This window comes from Ursus americanus, chromosome 12 (genome assembly GCF_024610735.1).
Source record: "Ursus americanus isolate L20-20 chromosome 12, mUrsAme1.1.p, whole genome shotgun sequence".
Lineage (NCBI taxonomy): Eukaryota > Metazoa > Chordata > Mammalia > Carnivora > Ursidae > Ursus > Ursus americanus.
Genome location: NC_142138.1, coordinates 49,311,823 through 49,329,093, shown reverse-complemented (window position 1 = coordinate 49,329,093; position 17,271 = coordinate 49,311,823). Strand labels below are relative to the sequence as shown.

General features: G+C 37.3%; 1 protein-coding gene across 4 annotated transcripts in view; it reads right to left on the bottom strand.

The window, feature by feature from the left end:
* The window catches only part of SNX7 (sorting nexin 7), a 208,039-nt gene that overhangs the window by 152,891 nt on the left and 37,877 nt on the right, over positions 1-17,271 (bottom strand). For all 4 annotated transcript variants that reach the window (XR_015726359.1, XR_006780356.2, XM_045801713.2 and 1 more), the window contains exons 6-7: positions 16,918-17,117; positions 13,807-13,893 (exon numbers count right to left, since the gene is read on the bottom strand). Coding sequence is in view for 2 of the 4 variants with exons in the window: in XM_045801713.2 (XP_045657669.2) it covers positions 13,807-13,893; positions 16,918-17,117 (287 nt within the window). In the remaining 2 variants the exon portion in view is untranslated. The remainder of the gene's footprint in view (positions 1-13,806; positions 13,894-16,917; positions 17,118-17,271) is intronic.

Sequence of the window (17,271 nt, the reverse complement as noted above, 5' to 3'; positions counted from 1 at the left end):
GAGTTCTGTAGGGAAATATCACATAAGGACTCAAAAGTAAGGCACAGAAATAGAGTATCTGGGCTCCTTTTTCCTGATTGTTGAACTGTGTGAATATATAACCTTTTCTAATGAAAAGGGACGGTTAGGTAACTCAAAAGAGATGTTGAAGATGCATATGAGTGGAAAAAGGTGGTACTTCTACACTAATATATTATTTAATTTATTATTAATTCTAATATTATTTAATATTAGAAACCCCACATTCATACATATATGTGATCTTAAATGTGTATAACTGAGTTAATCTAAATGTTATAACTAAAAATTTGACATTGGACAAAAACCTCGTCTTTTAGTGAGCAATCTTCATTGGGAACCTTGTGTCAGGGGAGCCTTACATTTGCATTTCTACACGTGATCGTGATGACCAGGTCTGGTGTGTGTGCACACCCTTTCTGCATTCTCGTTTATGGACTGTGCATAATGTGCCCGGCATTTTCCTGGTGTCAGGTCTGCGCCAGCTCTTTTAATACACGGAAGATTTGTTTTGAATGCATTTCTCTGTCCTCTTTTTTATTCATTTTAAATTAAAATCTTCTGGATCAGAGGGTCTCCTGGCAGGGCAGAACCTCTGGAAGTTTGTATATTTTGAAAATGCCCCATTGATCCTGAACTCTTACCCCCTCCTCAAGCCACACTGCTATTGAGAACCACTGACACACCTTAGGGAAGAAAATGTGCCCCCTTAATTCATTTCACACCCTCTTTTTCCTGAGAGATAAGCAAAGCAGGTCAATTTACTCTAAAATTAATACCATGAAAACTGCCAGTTCACTGTGACAGAATATTTCAAAATCACCACTAATGTTCTGCAGCAGGAATGGCAAATAGAATTTATCACACATGCAAACTCTAACTGATTGATATTAGTTGTCTGAAGCATGTTGATAAGCATCTGTTCACATGTTGCCCTGGAAAACAGTTTTATATCTCATCTAATCTAATTGGAATACAGTTTAGAGCACACTTTCTGGAGTCCTGCTTTGACAACTCCAACGTGTACGACATTGAGCCAGTAACTTTATGCCTCAGTTTTCACATTTGTAAAATGAGGAAGTAACAGTACCTACCTCACTGTATTGTGTGAGACATAAACGAGATAGCACATATACAGCACTCTGAAGCTCTGAAAGTGCTTAAGAAATGTCAGCTATTACCGTCATCATCATTATCATCAGTTAGTGTTAGCATAACATACAGACCTGGTAAAATAAAATTCCATATAGTAATTCCTTAAAAAAGAATTTCAACTTTCTGAGACCATCAACAACTCTGTATGTTCCAAAGTGTTTTCAAGTTGCAATTTTTTTTTTTTAAAGATTTTATTTATTTATTTGACAGAGAGAGAGACAGCCAGAGAGAGAGGGAACACAAGCAGGAAGAGTGGGAGAGGAAGAAGCAGGCTCCCAGCGGAGGAGCCTGATGTGGGGCTCGATCCCATAACGCCAGGATCATGCCCTGAGCCGAAGGCAGACGCTTAACCGCTGTGCCACCCAGGTGCCCCCTCAAGTTGCAATTTCTAATGTATCATGATTTCTAAATACAATTTTTTGGAGGGGTAAAAGGAAAAGGCACTAAACTCTTAAAATTCCTTTCTGTTTCGATTTTAGTAGAAAATAATTGTTATTGTCTTCAAATTTTCTGGGCTTCTGACCCACCCATCAGGAAAAAAAAAAGTATTTGCAAGAGCCCAGGGTGTGCAGTGCCAGGTTATAGGTCTGGCTCTGCTGGTAAACTAGCTGTATAACTGGGGAAAAATCACTTAACCTTTCTTTCTTTCTTTTTTTTTTATTTTAATGTTTTTTTATTATATTATGTTAGTCACCATACAGTACATCCCTGGTTTCTGATGTAAAGTTCGATGATTCATTAGTTGCGTTTAACACCCAGTGCACCATGCAATACGTGCCCTCCTTACACTTAACCTTTCTTATCAAAATCTCCACAACGACCACGTTAGTGTATGCCATCATCATCTTCCTACCGTACTGGACTCAGCAGGTCTTGTTTCCCATGCAGGAAACAGAGTGAGCATCTGAAAGTGACTGCAAGTTCTTCCCTTTCCCTTTCTCTTCCTCAACAATCCAGTCCTGAAACTTATTTGGTGGGGCGGAGCAAACCTGGTTTCCATGCTGGTGGAGGAAGGGAGGCAAAGTCATGGTGGCCCAGAGCAGGATAGCAAAGCATTTGCAAGATGAAGAAGTAGTCCCTGCAAAAAGTTGTCTGGAATGGGAAGTTTAACAGCCCAAGCAGGGTGAAGAGGGTGCCTTATGGTGGGGGGGAGGAGGAGCTGGCATGGGGAACCAGATCCTAGAGTATTAAGATGCTCTTGCATGGGTGTGGCCCAGCATGGGGCGCAAAATCCCATGTGGAATGAGGTACTTCGGAAAGATGACAAGACCTATGTAAGATTAGTTACAAACTGAGGATTGATCAAATAGGTAGATGTGAAGGATAAAGGGAACCTGTTTCTCATTGTCAGAAAGGGAACTAAATAAGGAAAGAAAGAAAACTAGAGTGAACCTTTATGATACCGAATTTGAACTAGAGACATTGGTACAAATTCTGTTTTTAATATATATAATTGAACAAATAAATATAGATATAAAAATATGTATGTGTGTTATTACACATAGATATATTCCCTATCTCTATCCACTCAGGTCCTGGAATTAGTGATACTTCAAAAGCAACAAACATTTCTAATGCCAAGATACTATATTCCTTTTTTTAAAAAAAGATTTTATTTATTTATTTGAGAGAGAATGAAAGTAAGAGAGATCACAGAGGGAGAGTGATAAGGAGACTTCCCGCTGAACAGAGAGCCCGAAGCAGGGCTTGATCTCAGGACCCTGAGATCATGACCTAAGCCCAAGGCAGATGCTTCACTGACTGAGCTACTCAGAAGAAACCTCATGCCAAGATACTGTATTCTAAATATGATTTTTTTCTACTAAAAGTAACGAGGGCTTGTTAGAAAAAGGGCTGATTCCAGGGCTGGGACAAGAAAAGTACAAGAGCCTGGAATGTTTTCTTATATGAGAAAGAATGGTGGGAGCATGTCAAAAGGGGAAAAAAGCAGCTTGAAGATTTCCCTATTAGTCAAATTGGGGGCAATTTGCATATCAAAATGCACAGCGATAGTAAGAGACCTACTGACTAACACAGAAAGCACACACATACAACACACATACACACATACACGAATCGACTGGAAGTTTAAAGTATGATAAGGGATGGTATAATAATTTGTCTCAAAGTAGCTCTGCACAAAGCGTTTACTACCTATGAAGGGAAAGGAGTGATTTTACAGTGGAGAAGCTGGACAGACTACACCTTCACCAACTGATCGAAGAGGACATTGTCATTAATGGGCCAAAGAAAAATCCTGTGCTACCTGACAGACATCAATGAAAAGATCACAGCATCACTTGAGCAATATTCCTGACAAAGACTGATAATTTAAATCTGATCATAAGGAAAAATCACACAAGTTAGTACTGGAGGTGCTCTGCACAATAACTGGCCTCTGTAATGGTCATGAAAGTCAAGGAAAGATGAAAGACCTGTTGCAGACTGAAGAAGACATGTAACTAAATGCTCTCAGTAACACTACAGGACACTGGCAAAATCTGAATGGGGTCTGAGCATTAGATGAAAGTCATGTTTCAATGATAATTTATCAATAGTGCTAGTTGTATGGTGGCTATGTAGGAGAGTGTCCTTGTAAGAAACATGAACTCTCAAGGAGTCCTGCAATTTACTTTCCAATGGTTCGGGGCGGGGGAAAGATTTTTGAGCCGTACTTACAATTTTTCTGTAAGTCAATTCAAGATTTAAAAAATACCAAACTTAAAAGCACACAACATAGCATCACATCATAAGTCTTCCCTGCTTGGAACTTGTCAGTGGCTCTCCAAGGCAACTAGAATAAAACCCAAGACCTCCGTGTTCTTCTCCTGCTTGCTTGGTCCTCATCCCCAGCCTTTACAAACCCTTTGTTTTCTATATTCCAGCTACACTAGCTACAACTAAGCTCCCGTAACATGCAGAGCTCATTCCCATTTCAGAGCCTTGCATGGAGTCTTCTTAGAACACTTGTGTCCAGATCTTGGAATGATTGCTCCTTAACAACATTCAGCTGTCCTCTCAATGTTACCTTTTCAGAAAGGCCTTCTCTTCCCTTCCTGGTATTCTCTATCATATCATCCAGTTTTAGTCTCCTCATAATTTATTAAATTATTTAATTTAATTTAAATTTACTATTATTAAATGTATTTATAAAATTATCACAGTCATTTATTATATTTATTTTTTTCCTTTATTTTCAGTATCCCCCAACTAGACTGTAATCACCTTTAAGGATAGGGGCTTTGTCGGTCTCCCTCCCTACAATTTCCCCACAGCCAAGTGCTTGGACAGGGAAGGACCTAATAACTCTTGACTGGTTGACAACCTCAGCCTCGATTTTCTCATCTACAAAATGGGAATAAACCATTACAGACCTTAGAGTATTGTACATTGAATTATATAAGCACATGATTAGCACAGTGTCTGGCACACAACAGGTACTAAATAGATGCAAAATATGCATATACAATGGAAAGCACTAGTTTGGGTCTAGAACTTCTTTGAAGGTTGAATGGTGCTTTGAAAGGGTATCTCCCCCTAAACCTACTGCCCTATTGACTATCATTTAATGGAGAGAAAATGCTTCCTTTCCAAAGCCTAGAAATATAACAAATCAAAATGCACTGAATTTTAGTGATACAGCACTGTGCTGGCAGAAAAACTACTGGTTCTATTCTTTGTGGAAATATATATATATTTTTTATTTTTAGAAGTGCTATTTAAATGATTCATACTTTAAATAATAGTTTTATAATACCATTATATCTTCCCTAACATATTATTCTTTTATACTTTCTTCCTCTAACTTACCAAAATTTTTACTGACACAAGCTCTAGATTTATAAACATTAATTCATCTTCAAAAAAATTTTCTTCAAAGTAAGCATTATTTCTGCATGTTCATGGATAAAGAATAATTAATGTCTGATTAAGGTCACAAGTTAAGTAAAAGTGAATCAAAGCCCTCTCCAGGCTTCAGACTCCCAGTGTGTTACTGCTCTATGCATAATCAAATATTTATTGAGTGCCCAGGCAGGGCCGGGAGTGAAAAAGATATGTAAGACAGACCCTTAGGACACATTTCTTATTAACAAAAAATCTAAATTAAAAGGAAATTGAATCTATTTTGAGTTTCTATATGGGACAGCTATTTAAACTATTATATCTATGGTGGGCAGAACTCCACAGACCAAACCACAAATCCACAAGGACACCGTAAGTAGAATTTCTTAAATCCTGAGAAGAAATGCCTAGAATTTTAAACCACTTCTTTCACTTATCCATTTGTTACGTTTTCTGTTGCAGTTAAGACAGTGGGGGAAAAATGTTCCTAGAGAAAGACACAGAGCTAACAATCTTCCTTTAGAAAACCATGTACAACAATGTTATACTGCCTCTGTTTTTCTACAGTCTTCCATTGTCTCCTTCCTCCTTCTACCCTCACCCACCACAAGCATACACAAGCCTTATTCATCAAGACTGTAGGTTTATGTGTTCTTTTTTCCCAAAACAGTAAACATTAAGATGTACTACATTCCCTAAGCAAATTTCATAGGTAAAAATTTCTGGAAGTAATACAAGTTTTTCACTTCACCTTCAAATAGCTCCTAATTTTCTTGGTAACAGTTAATATGAGCCAGTCAGCATTCAAGTTTGCGTTTACAACAGGCATGCTAGTGTTTGTGGATTCCAAAAAAAAGTGACTAAAACACGGTTTTTCATCACAAATATGTGATAAAAAAATGTGTTGATCTTTTAGTTGATTTGAAATACTTTAGTTCTTTTTATTGATTGTTCCATATTAGATTTGAGATGGCTTCAAAAGTTAAACTCTACAACTAGCTTAAACCCAGTAAGTAGATAAAGGCATTAGGGCAAAGGGAAAATAAGAGCAGGGAAAAAACACGGTTAAAGCCCGGGGTGAGGTTGACGCACAAAAGACACACTTACTTGCCAGGCAGAACTGGATCTGAATTGGGGCTCTTAATAGCCTAGTAACCAATGTGAAGGGTGGGATAGGATCAGGTGTAAAACCTGATGTGTATATGCTGAAAAAAAAAAAAGTTAATGGCTCAGGAGAAATTAGATCCTATTGTTGATGCTAAGACATAAATGAAACTTTTCTCAAGAGTCCTCATAAATGAAAAATAAAATGTAGTCAGTGCTGTTGATGCTTATCATAAAGGGATTGATGGTTCTCCTTCTTAAAATGTCCTTCATTATAAACCAATAGCATAATACCAAGTACAGTTTAATTAAAATAATCCTATGGAGTCCAAAACACAACTTTTTGATTGTACAAATTCAGGTACATTTTAAAGTATCTATTCAATTACCTAGAGTGACTAGGTGGGGTCACTGGAAACCGTCACTTTCCAGCCAAGCTAACTGCTGCCGCTTTTTTTTTTTTTAATTTATATATTTTTTGACATTGTGAAGGTCCGAGAAGCAAAATTATAGCTACCACTTAAACTTTGCTCTAGGAGAATGAAACATCCAATATACACTTCAAAGAAAGCCCTCTAATATTGATTATAAAAATATTTACAACCTAATACTAGTTAGGCATTGGACTAAGAGTTTTCAGATGCTGATTTAACAACACTCTAGGGAAGATATTCCCCACAACTGTTACAGTTGAGGAAATTAAAGCAAGGAAAATGTAAGTAACTTGCCTAAAACTACAGAGGAGCACAATGCTGTGGCTGAAATTACATGCAACACTGCAACTGGGTTCGAGACCTTGTATGAAATACTTTGCAGGGACTGCTCTACAAAGAAGTGCCAGGAGCATAAAAATAAAGGTTAGAGGGGGAAAGTAATATGGTACAATTTCAAATGGAGATCCCAGGCTCAAAAGACTCCCATTCATAGGGTGGACATGATGGTTTACCATTGACTCAAATATCCATTAGCTTCCTTTACAAGTTTCTATAAATAGGAGTTCACCCACCCACTCAAACCAACGATGCCCTGAATGAGAGGCCTGTCAATGAAGGTATGAAAAGGAGAGGAATTCTAGGCACTGCCAGGGACTTTGTTCTGGGAGGAGAAGCGGCTGAGGGCCGTTCTGATTACAGCCTCCCCCACTCTCTGTCCCTAACTCGCACCCAGCTACGGTATACTACTCCAATATGTGCTACACTGTGTGTTTTGTGGCACAGATCTATCAGTTGTTTACGCAGAATGCGTTCTCTACTCCCCTTACTACCACCCGACAGAGCCTTGTTTTTCTTCTGGTATTTGCATCAGGGGGCATATTGTTGGCTTATCTAAGTCAATACTGATGGCCACATTCCCACTCCAAGTCACCGACCCGATCATGGACTTTTCACAACTCTGGCTAGTGAGAAATGAGGAAAAGTCTGCTGGCTGGATCCCTTCTAGAATAAATGGATAAAAGGAAAAATACAAGAAAAAATTCCCTTTTCCTTCCACTGGATCGTGCTGTGTCCTTTACTGTTGGATGAGTGTGGTCTATGCACATGTGTGTACCTGTGTGCATGTGAGAGACACAGATGCAAACAGACAAAAAAGAAGTAGAGAGAGGAAACCAGATACTAAGAAGTAAGGCCTAGAGAAAGGAATACACTTGTAAAAAGGTCAGGGGAGAGAGGTAAGACAATAAACATCTGAGAACAGGTAGAGGTGACCTCTGCCCTCCCACACACACAAAAAGTTATGTCAATACTATTCATTTCCTAGAAGCTTAGAGGAAAGCCAGTCTTGCTTTGTGTAGCATTGAGTACACTACCACGAGCATTTGAAGATTAACAGCCACTATTTGAGGACAAGAGTAAAATACTGGTTCAAAAATAGCAAGTCATACAGAGCAAAGACCAGCTTGAATAAATTTGGTATCTGTTTGCATCTACTGAATGTGGCTATATGCAAATCCAGATCATAATGATCTTATGAAAATGCATTTTTTTTTGCTCACATAAATATACTGCTAAACAGCTACGGCATTATACCTAGATCCAACTCTCAGATTCTATGCACAGATTGCTAAATGTCAAATGTATTCATATTCATTTATATTTGAATGCTGCTTTGAGTGGAAAACTATAAATCACCCATTCAAAAATAAAAACAAAAATAAAATGGATATGCAGCATTATTTAGCACCACAGATGAACCTTATTTATCTTGCAGTTAAGCAGCGAAGTGAATAAGCATTTTCAAACAGAAGCTCTGACTCTGAAAACTTAATAACTAAACTGCAAAAACCACAAGTTTCTTCAAATATCTGAAATTTTGTCATACTCTCAGTTATTGTTATACCTTTAACTCCATAGTCAGAAAGTCTCTTACGTTGAACAGTATCTATTTCATTGAGTATCTTCTTTATTGGGGCAAGTTTCTCTTGAAATACTTTATTATCTATACTTACCTTAATTATTCTGTATCAAGTTGTTTTTATAAATGCCTTATAAATGGAGAAGTGGTTAAAAAGTTGAATGACCCTAAACAAATCTGTTGAGTTCATTGCGTTGGTTCCATCATTTACCAACCACCCGTCAAAGCATATAAATTTCCTTTCCTTCTCCTCACCAGCTATTCTTTCTCTGGTTTTTAATATTGGAATATGCCATGCTCAGTCCCATTAAGTCCTGGGACCTCTTTTTTTCTCATCCATTAGTGACCTCAGCAAATCTCATGGCTTTATATACTATCTGCTAACATCTCCCAAATACGTATCTCCAGCTGGATCCCTGACCTGACCTCTGGATTTTTATATGTAACTCTTAACTCAAAATCTCCACTTGGATATCTGATAGGCACATCAACTTTAAATGTCCAAATCTGATTTCTTCATCTTCCCCATTAATCCTGCCCCTTCTGAAGTCTTCCCCATTTCAATTCATGCCAACTCTTACCTTCCAGTTGCTGACTCCAAAAACCTTGGTATCATCCTTGCCCACTCACAATCTGCAGATGTGCAAATAGGAAACAGCTCTATCTTCACAATATATTTGGAATCTGAGCACTTCACACCACTTCCTCCCTGGTCCAAGCTTTTATGTCTCAGTGGGATTGTAAGAGCTAGTCTCCAGCTCTGGTGTTCTCCTGTCCCATGCACACACCACATACACACCATCTCTTGTCTTTCCCAAGCACAGCAACTGTTTCATAACTTACATCTGATGGTGTTACTTCTCAGTTCAACTGTTTGTTCTCTTCCTATTTCACTGAGACCAGATCTCATGATCTGACCCCTCTGACTTCATTTCCTATAAGTCTTTCACTTGCTCATTCCACTCCAGCAATGCTAGCCTCCAGGCTTTTTCTGAACCATGCAGGCATATTTACCCTTTTTCACTTACTGACTCTACCTGAAATGCTCTTCTCCCAGATATTCATGTCATTCAAGACCTCACCCCTTTCAGGTTTTACTTAGTCACCTTCTTGGTATAAGACCTTCTCTGATCCCCAACTTTAAATTTCACTGCTCCCAAACACTCCCTCTTCTCTACACTTCTCCCTTCTTACCATTACAGGACAATCAACTAAAACTTTAATGAATTAATTGTTTACTATTGTCTCCATCCACTAGAATGAGGCCCTTCTTTTCTTGACTGCTAATCCCCCACTGCTTGCAGTAGTGTCTCTCTTATAGTACGTCCTCAACAACACTTGTCGCCAGGTTTCACTGAATACCTCTACCTTATAGGTCATCTTATCATGACATAAAGTTGTACATCTTTCATTTTCTCCTCCATTTTATATGCTATAGTTCCCTCTACAGAGCCATTCATTATCTGCCCTCCTTGCAAGTTAGAAATGTGAAGAGTCACTAACAACCTGAAACATTGGCTTCCTTTCATTCTTTAACTGCTATGGATTCTGTCTTTCTCCTCCAACTCTCTCAAATTTACTCCCCCCTGTAACACCTCCACTACCTCTTCAGTTCAGGCTCCCACTGGATCCACACTGCCCAAAGGATCAAGTCTATGTTCTTCATCCTGACAGACAACAAGGCTCCCTTCCTATCTGTGGCCTACTTGTACAGCCCCATCTCTTCATCTCCCCTATACCTGCTCCCTACACATCAGCCTAGTTTCCTCAGCTTAGCATGCTTTTTGAGATTTTACTACTTTTCATAATACTGACTATACATGAAATACGCTCCCTGTTTCTTAAAGGAACAATTCTGAAGTCATTTTACAGGAGCCATCTCAAATATTACTTCTATAAAGTCATCAAAATACAGCTAACAACCACTGAATGCTTATTAGGATTCAAATAATTTACTTTGCATTGTATCACTTAACCCTTAAACAAATCTATTAGAAAGGTACTAAATAATTTCCCCCCAATTTATACATGATAAAACAAGGCTAAAAGAAGTTAGGAAACATGTCCTAGGGCACAGACTTAATAAGCAGATGAGTTAGGATTGGGTCCTACATCTATCTAATTCCAAAGCCTAAATGTCAAAACTCCAAATAAACAGCTGAACTGACCTTCAAATGGGTATTCTGAAAGTCTTTACTGAGTTTAGGTCATTTTAAAATGCTGTATTTTATTGCTGTGAGATAAGAACTACAAACCACAAGCTCTAAGAAGCTGCCACTTTACAACTCCCCAGATAATAAATCAAAGAATTCACTCTACAGCACTGTTTTAGTTTGCAGGAAAACACATAATTTTTGTAGGCATATTTGTGTGATGAGAAAAAGTAACAATAATGCCATCACTGTCAATTTACAGCATTTACAAAATTATAGGCAAGGTGAAAGTCCAGAACCTTGTTTTTGTATGCCACGAAGCCTACATAACGGTCACCTGATACATCTAAAAGGACCTCTGGAATGTTACAACTCTGCTAATTTCTACCCAATAATTATAACTCTCCTAGTTTTTGCCTTTCTTGGTAAAGCTTCATTTCATGGACCTTTTCATTATGAGTTGCTTTGCTGGGTTTGCATATAGCATTCCACCCAAAGGTGACTTTGATGAAGCCTCTAAAGACAGCCCCGGCAGGTCTCCATAGAAATGGCCCCAGGGTTGTCTCCAAAGTGGCCCTGCTTGAGTTGCCATGGTAAACAACCAGGCTAGATTGCTATATTCAGTTCTCTGCCAGGGTCGCCATGGTGACTGCAAAGGATGGCTCCTTAGAAGGACCTCACAAGGGCGCGTTTCCATGGTGACCCTATCCTGCATATTTCTAAGCAACTTCCCTCCGGTTGTTCTGTGACCAATCATGGCAGGTTCATTTTGAGAGTCACCCTGGAAGGTTTCTCCCAAAGACACCATCATAACACATAGGGATTTGGAAGTGAGGTCTGTAAACAAATAAACTGCTTGAAAATGTAAATGGTACCATTCATAAATCATTAAATTAGTCCCTGTACGTTTTAGGAAGGATCTGTTTTGATGGGTAACAAAAAAAAACCCATTTGCAACGTCTGTTAAATGTGTCTGTTTCAAATCTTAATTTAAAATATCTTATAGAGTATAATGCAGATAATTAAAGTTTCGAATTCCTCCAATCTTAAAACACAGCAGATAACTAGGTAAAAAATACTTTATAGTGGATATGACACATACACACAAAATGAAATCATAAATACAGATGGATCATTAGGTTATAATGAGATATCAAGGAAATTTTTATAGAGCAAAAGACAAAATATTTGCAAGTCAAATGGAAAAAAAAATGTGTTTTTTTAGTTGAGTTGGGAAAGCCTAGCCATATTTGGGCCCAAGCTATTTTTTCCTGTATTTTTGTGGTTGGAACAATCTCAATTACTCTTCCTTTCAATTTAAAATATGAATATAAACCATTCTGAACAGATGCTTGGTTTTTAAGCCATTTAACTATTCTCCGGAAACTTTAAATTACTGTACTTTATCTAGTATTTAGTCAAGGGCAAATTTTATCTAATTGCTAATTTCAATATCTTTAAAAATTACTTAACAAATAAAAACAGTTCAAACGATACAATTATAATTTCTGTACATGTGCCCATTCTTTTTTGTTCTTTCCAAGTGACTCTTTAAATTTACACACATACACACACACACACTCCTTATTGTGAAGAAAAGGTTAACCTTGGGTTTCCTCTTTTTTCTTCTCATCTTGAGACAATGGCAAACATGATTTTTCCCATTGAGCATTAGTTCTACTGGTTTTACATTTCCCATGATTCTCTCTCAGATGCCATTCTCCTAACTCTGTCCACTGCAGTCAACCACTGCCCATTCACCTTCCAACCAGGAGAAAGAACTTGAGTTTGAAAAACAAAAATAGTTCAAGGAAGATGAGGATAACTCATAGTCACTTCTTGGTGAAGTCTCGATGTTCCACACAAAGTCTGAATTTGTAGAGACTTCTTGCTTTAAACCTCTATTATGTTTTTGTGAATCAGAGAAATCACCGCATTTTTCATTCGCTCATTTATTCACTAAGTATTTCTTGAGAGGCTACCATTTCTCAGGCACTGTTTTAGGGGCTGAGAACACTTCAGGAATCAAATAAAAAATTCCTGCCCCCTCAGGTGCTTAGATTATAGACAGGGAGAGAGAGAACGATAGTACAAAGAAAACCAGTAAATACGAAATCACATCTCTTATTAGAAAATGATTAAAGTCAGGAAGAAAATTAAAGCAGAGAAGAGGGAGGGTGACCCCAAGCCAGGATGGGATGGGGCTATGATACAAGGATTAATGGGGGGGTTTCAAGAACTCCCCATGCACCTGCCATAAGCATACTCAATATTGTACTCAATACTAAACAAAATCCTTAACATTAAAAAAGGATCATAGAGTACTCAGTAGAAGTTAACGGAAGTAATACTCAAGTTTTCCCACCTTCATACTTGCCCTCTGGGAGGCATCACAGTCTTAGGAGGAAAGTGACACCACCTCTGAGCCTCCTTGTGCTTCAAGAACTACACGAACCTGGGGAAGTCACTCCACTTTCAAAGACTCTTTCTCAGTTTTAAAATGAGAATAATAATTCCAAGCTGAAAGTAATACTCTGAAGATACGCAAAGACAATAAAATATAAATGCTAAAATACTGTGGGCGATACTATAACGTCTGGAGTTAGTACAAGAACACTTCAGAAAAAAGAGGAAAGAGACAGGTGAAGAAAGGTGGACAAAATGGTGGAAATTAATGAAGCCCAGTGATGGGTATACGAGTTCATTATATCACTTTTTATGTTTGAAATTTTCCATAAAAATCTACTGCAAGGAAAGACGAAACTTGAAAACGAAGACACTTCCTCTATAAAGATTTTTACAAGAACTAGAAAAAAGTGTATACAAACACTGACTTATTTTGTACAAACACCTTATAAAACGAGCAAAAAATGGATTTGTCTACCAATCTTCTTGAACAATGTTAGGTACTTTCCATACTTTCTTCTAACACTCTAATTAAAAAAAAATAACTTCATACTTTACTCATCATAAGAGACAATATAAGATGGAAAAGCAGAAAAGCATCATTGTTTAGCTTGCAGACTCACTGAGTACTCAATGTATAATCGATTTTTAGACGAAAGTTTAGTATCATTTGCTGAATCCTTAAAAACAAGCATGCAATGGAGTTCTACGCTGCTAATAAAAATTTCAGACAATGAATTCTATATGATTAATATTAAGAAACTCAAAAACTTACCAGATCAGTATCTGCCTTTTTATACATCAAAGCTTCTACTTTGGAATCCAGTTCTGCTTGTATTTGGTCTCTCCTTTTCATAACGCCCTTCATATCAAAACACAAGGACGGGAATAGGTTGTACTTAGGTTTAATAATATTTGTATGACAAAAAACATGCACTTTAGAATCTAAAGAACATCTCTTCCCCAAGTCATTAGTCATTTGGGGATACAATGACTTAAAGAAATTTTTTTTTTAATCTCTAAAAGCTAAGCTGAAAGCAAGCATTTAAGAGAGATTTTTTTCATGAATCTTTTTTTCATTCTCCCAATACACATCTTACTGGGTTAGGTATTTTATGTACAACTCTTGATGGAACACTCCACACATATACAGTTCTTCAAAAAGAGCAAAAAAAAAAAAAAAAAAAAACCAAACCAAATAATCAAATTTTTAAAACGGTGTAAAGTGGTTGCAGCTGGGACATCACACGGGCCACTCACCTAAAAACGTCTATAATAATTGGCAGCCCACTTATCCGATTCCAAAGGCATGGTTAATCAAAGAGTTAATTATAGTGGGGAATCAGAAAACTGAAGTGCACGCTCACATTTTGAGACTCTGTCTTAGCTTAAAATATATCAATATTAATCAATTAGCCAAGCTTTTGATGAGAAATCACAGCCTCTTCTCTGACTGAGAGGAGTTCCATCTTGTTTTCTTGAATAACCATGATTTCATGTTTTGGTGTCCTTAAACTTTAAACACCCTTGTGAAGGAATTTGAGTGCAGAATTCACCTTCACCTTTTACAATGTTTGCCAGTCTTTTACAATGTCTTTCCCTGAGTGACTCGCTTTCCTTCCCAGACATGCTACTTGGGCTTTATGGACCCAAGGACTCTTTTTATTTGTACTCATCTTTCACTAGTTTTCACAATATTAGTTTAAACAATAAAATTGTGATAATGAACACAAGAGGCCTAAACAGTTTAAGGAAAAAAATAAAAACAAGTTCCAGGTAAGTAAACAACTAAACTAGAAAGAGTAGAAATGCAGGACATACAAGAAAAGGGCCTTAAGGAGGCACAGGTCTTTCAAGGGTTTTCAGAGGAAGGGAAGAACCTACCCATACTGTAGTTAAATGGAGACCAGATAAGATGGTCACAGTACTTGGGAACTGAGAGGCATTAAGGATAAAAAGCATCCTAAAAACTACTCAGTTTAGTTTTGTGCCTGATGGAATCACTCTTAAAAACACTCAAAAGTGAGAGGCGCCTGGGTGGCTCAGTGGTTAAGCATCTGCCTTCAGCTCAGGCCCTGATCCCAGGGTTCTGGGATCGAGCGCTGCACTGGGTTCCCTGCTCCGTGGGAAGACTGCTTCTCCCTCTCCCACTCCCCCTGCTTGTGTTCCCTCTCTTGCTGTGTCTCTCTCTGTCCAGAAAATAAAATCTTAAAAAAAAAAAAAAACAACACTCAAAAGAGATAAACATTTCTACTACTTTCAAAGAAATCAACAGAAATTCAGCTAATTATCACAGATCTTTTATATTTATTTCAATGTTTCATTACATTAATATCAGGAACCCCTTCCTTTCTCTAACCCAAATGACATGTACTATAATTTAGTCTCATTTATTTAAGGTCTGTTTCCATAAATATGAAGTAACTGTGCTTCACATAGGTAGAAATAGTTTAAGCAAGAGTTTGCTTCAGAAGATAATTGGTAAAATTACACAAACTTAATCATTTTGTCAAGGCATTCACTTCATTATGTTAGCTCACACTGAAGAAAACCTTCCAATATAAAACAGACCAGAACTGTAATATAAATGCTACTGATTATACCTTAGGAGTCTACAAAATAATATAATCAAATGAGAACCTATAAAACAATTCTTTCTGGTTACTATTATAATTTTTCCACACCTATAATGATATACGACTTAAATTACATAATTTTCATCTTGACATAATAAAGAGAAAAACACATCTAATTAAGGGAGAAGAATCTACTATCTTTAATTATACAAATCGGATCTCTTTGAAGAGCCACACAAGGAGGATATCAATAATGAAGCAAAAAAATGAAATGTAGCCAAGGAAATTGATGGGGACAAGGAGGAGACTCCTCCAAATGAAACATTAGAGGCCTTTGGGAAGCAAGAAGGATCTGTTTATAGAAGACCCCAATAAAGGCAAGTAACAGCAACAACCTGAAATAGCTACAAAATATTTAATGACTCTGAAAGAAAAACCTAAATGTGATAACCATGAAAAGGGCAAACCTCATGCTGAAAGGCTAAGAGAGCTTTTCTTACCAAGATAGAAGCAAAATTAAAAAAAAAAAAAATCCTCCCAAACCAAGAGTACGTGAAAACATTGGCTCAAATTAGAAATGGCAAAAGAAATGGACTATATCTGAATGCAAGCAGACTCCTTCCCCCACTGCCACGCTAAAACACCAGAACCCTGAGGGTACCAGTCTGTGCAAGGTACTGTGAGCAGAGGATAATACAGGATGAAAAACATTAGCTCTGCAGATAGCATTGCTAAATCCCAAATATCTGGGATATTAACTTGAATTGAGGAGGTTAAGTGCAAAACTTTGATATAAGAGGAATAAAAGCCTTTGCAAATAGTGGAAGAAAAACATTTTAACTTGAAGGATTTCTTTTTAGAAGCATCCAGAAAACAGAACAAACATCAAGATCCTACTCAAGTACTCTGTACATAATGATACTAAATAAATTGCTAAATCAAATGTACCTAGAAGGGGGTAAGCCACTCTTTCATGAAAAGAAATTTCTAAAGCACTAAAAATTTTTAAAGTAAAATTTTAAAAGCTTGTAAAAACTAATCATATTCTCTATGTAAATTGTGACTGAGGGAGTTTCAAATGTATGTGTAATCTTAAACATCACTGTTGCTATTGAGTATTCTGCCTTTTATTAACATATTCTACTATTAACTTACTCACACAGTGAACAAATATTTACAGAGCATCTGTATATGCGAAGTAATCTGCTAGGACAAGAGGACAGTGGTGAAAACACAGAAATAGAAACTGCCTTTGTAAAACTTATAATCAGGTCCGGGACTGAGGTGAAAGTGTAACGAGGCGTTCTTACCATTAACATTTCACTATAAAGTACATACTCATGGACGACAGGAAGCAGGGCCTCCGAGAGTCCAGACATCCGTTTTTCAGTGGCCTTACAGCATTTGTCAACGCAGCTGGCAACCCCTTTTAGAGTATCAACCAGGTCTTCTTCTGACGCCGACCACAGAATATGAATTGGGCCATATTCTCTCATTTCATCAGAATATTCTAAAAACAAAAATTAAGCTCTTCAATTTATAGAAGTTTTGAAAATCCCTATATTAAAGGCAGTAAGAAATGTAGTTTTCTCATTATGCATATGTTCTTCTAAATGAACAAAAGAAGATGGATATCATCTTTCATTAAATTGAGTGGTCATTCC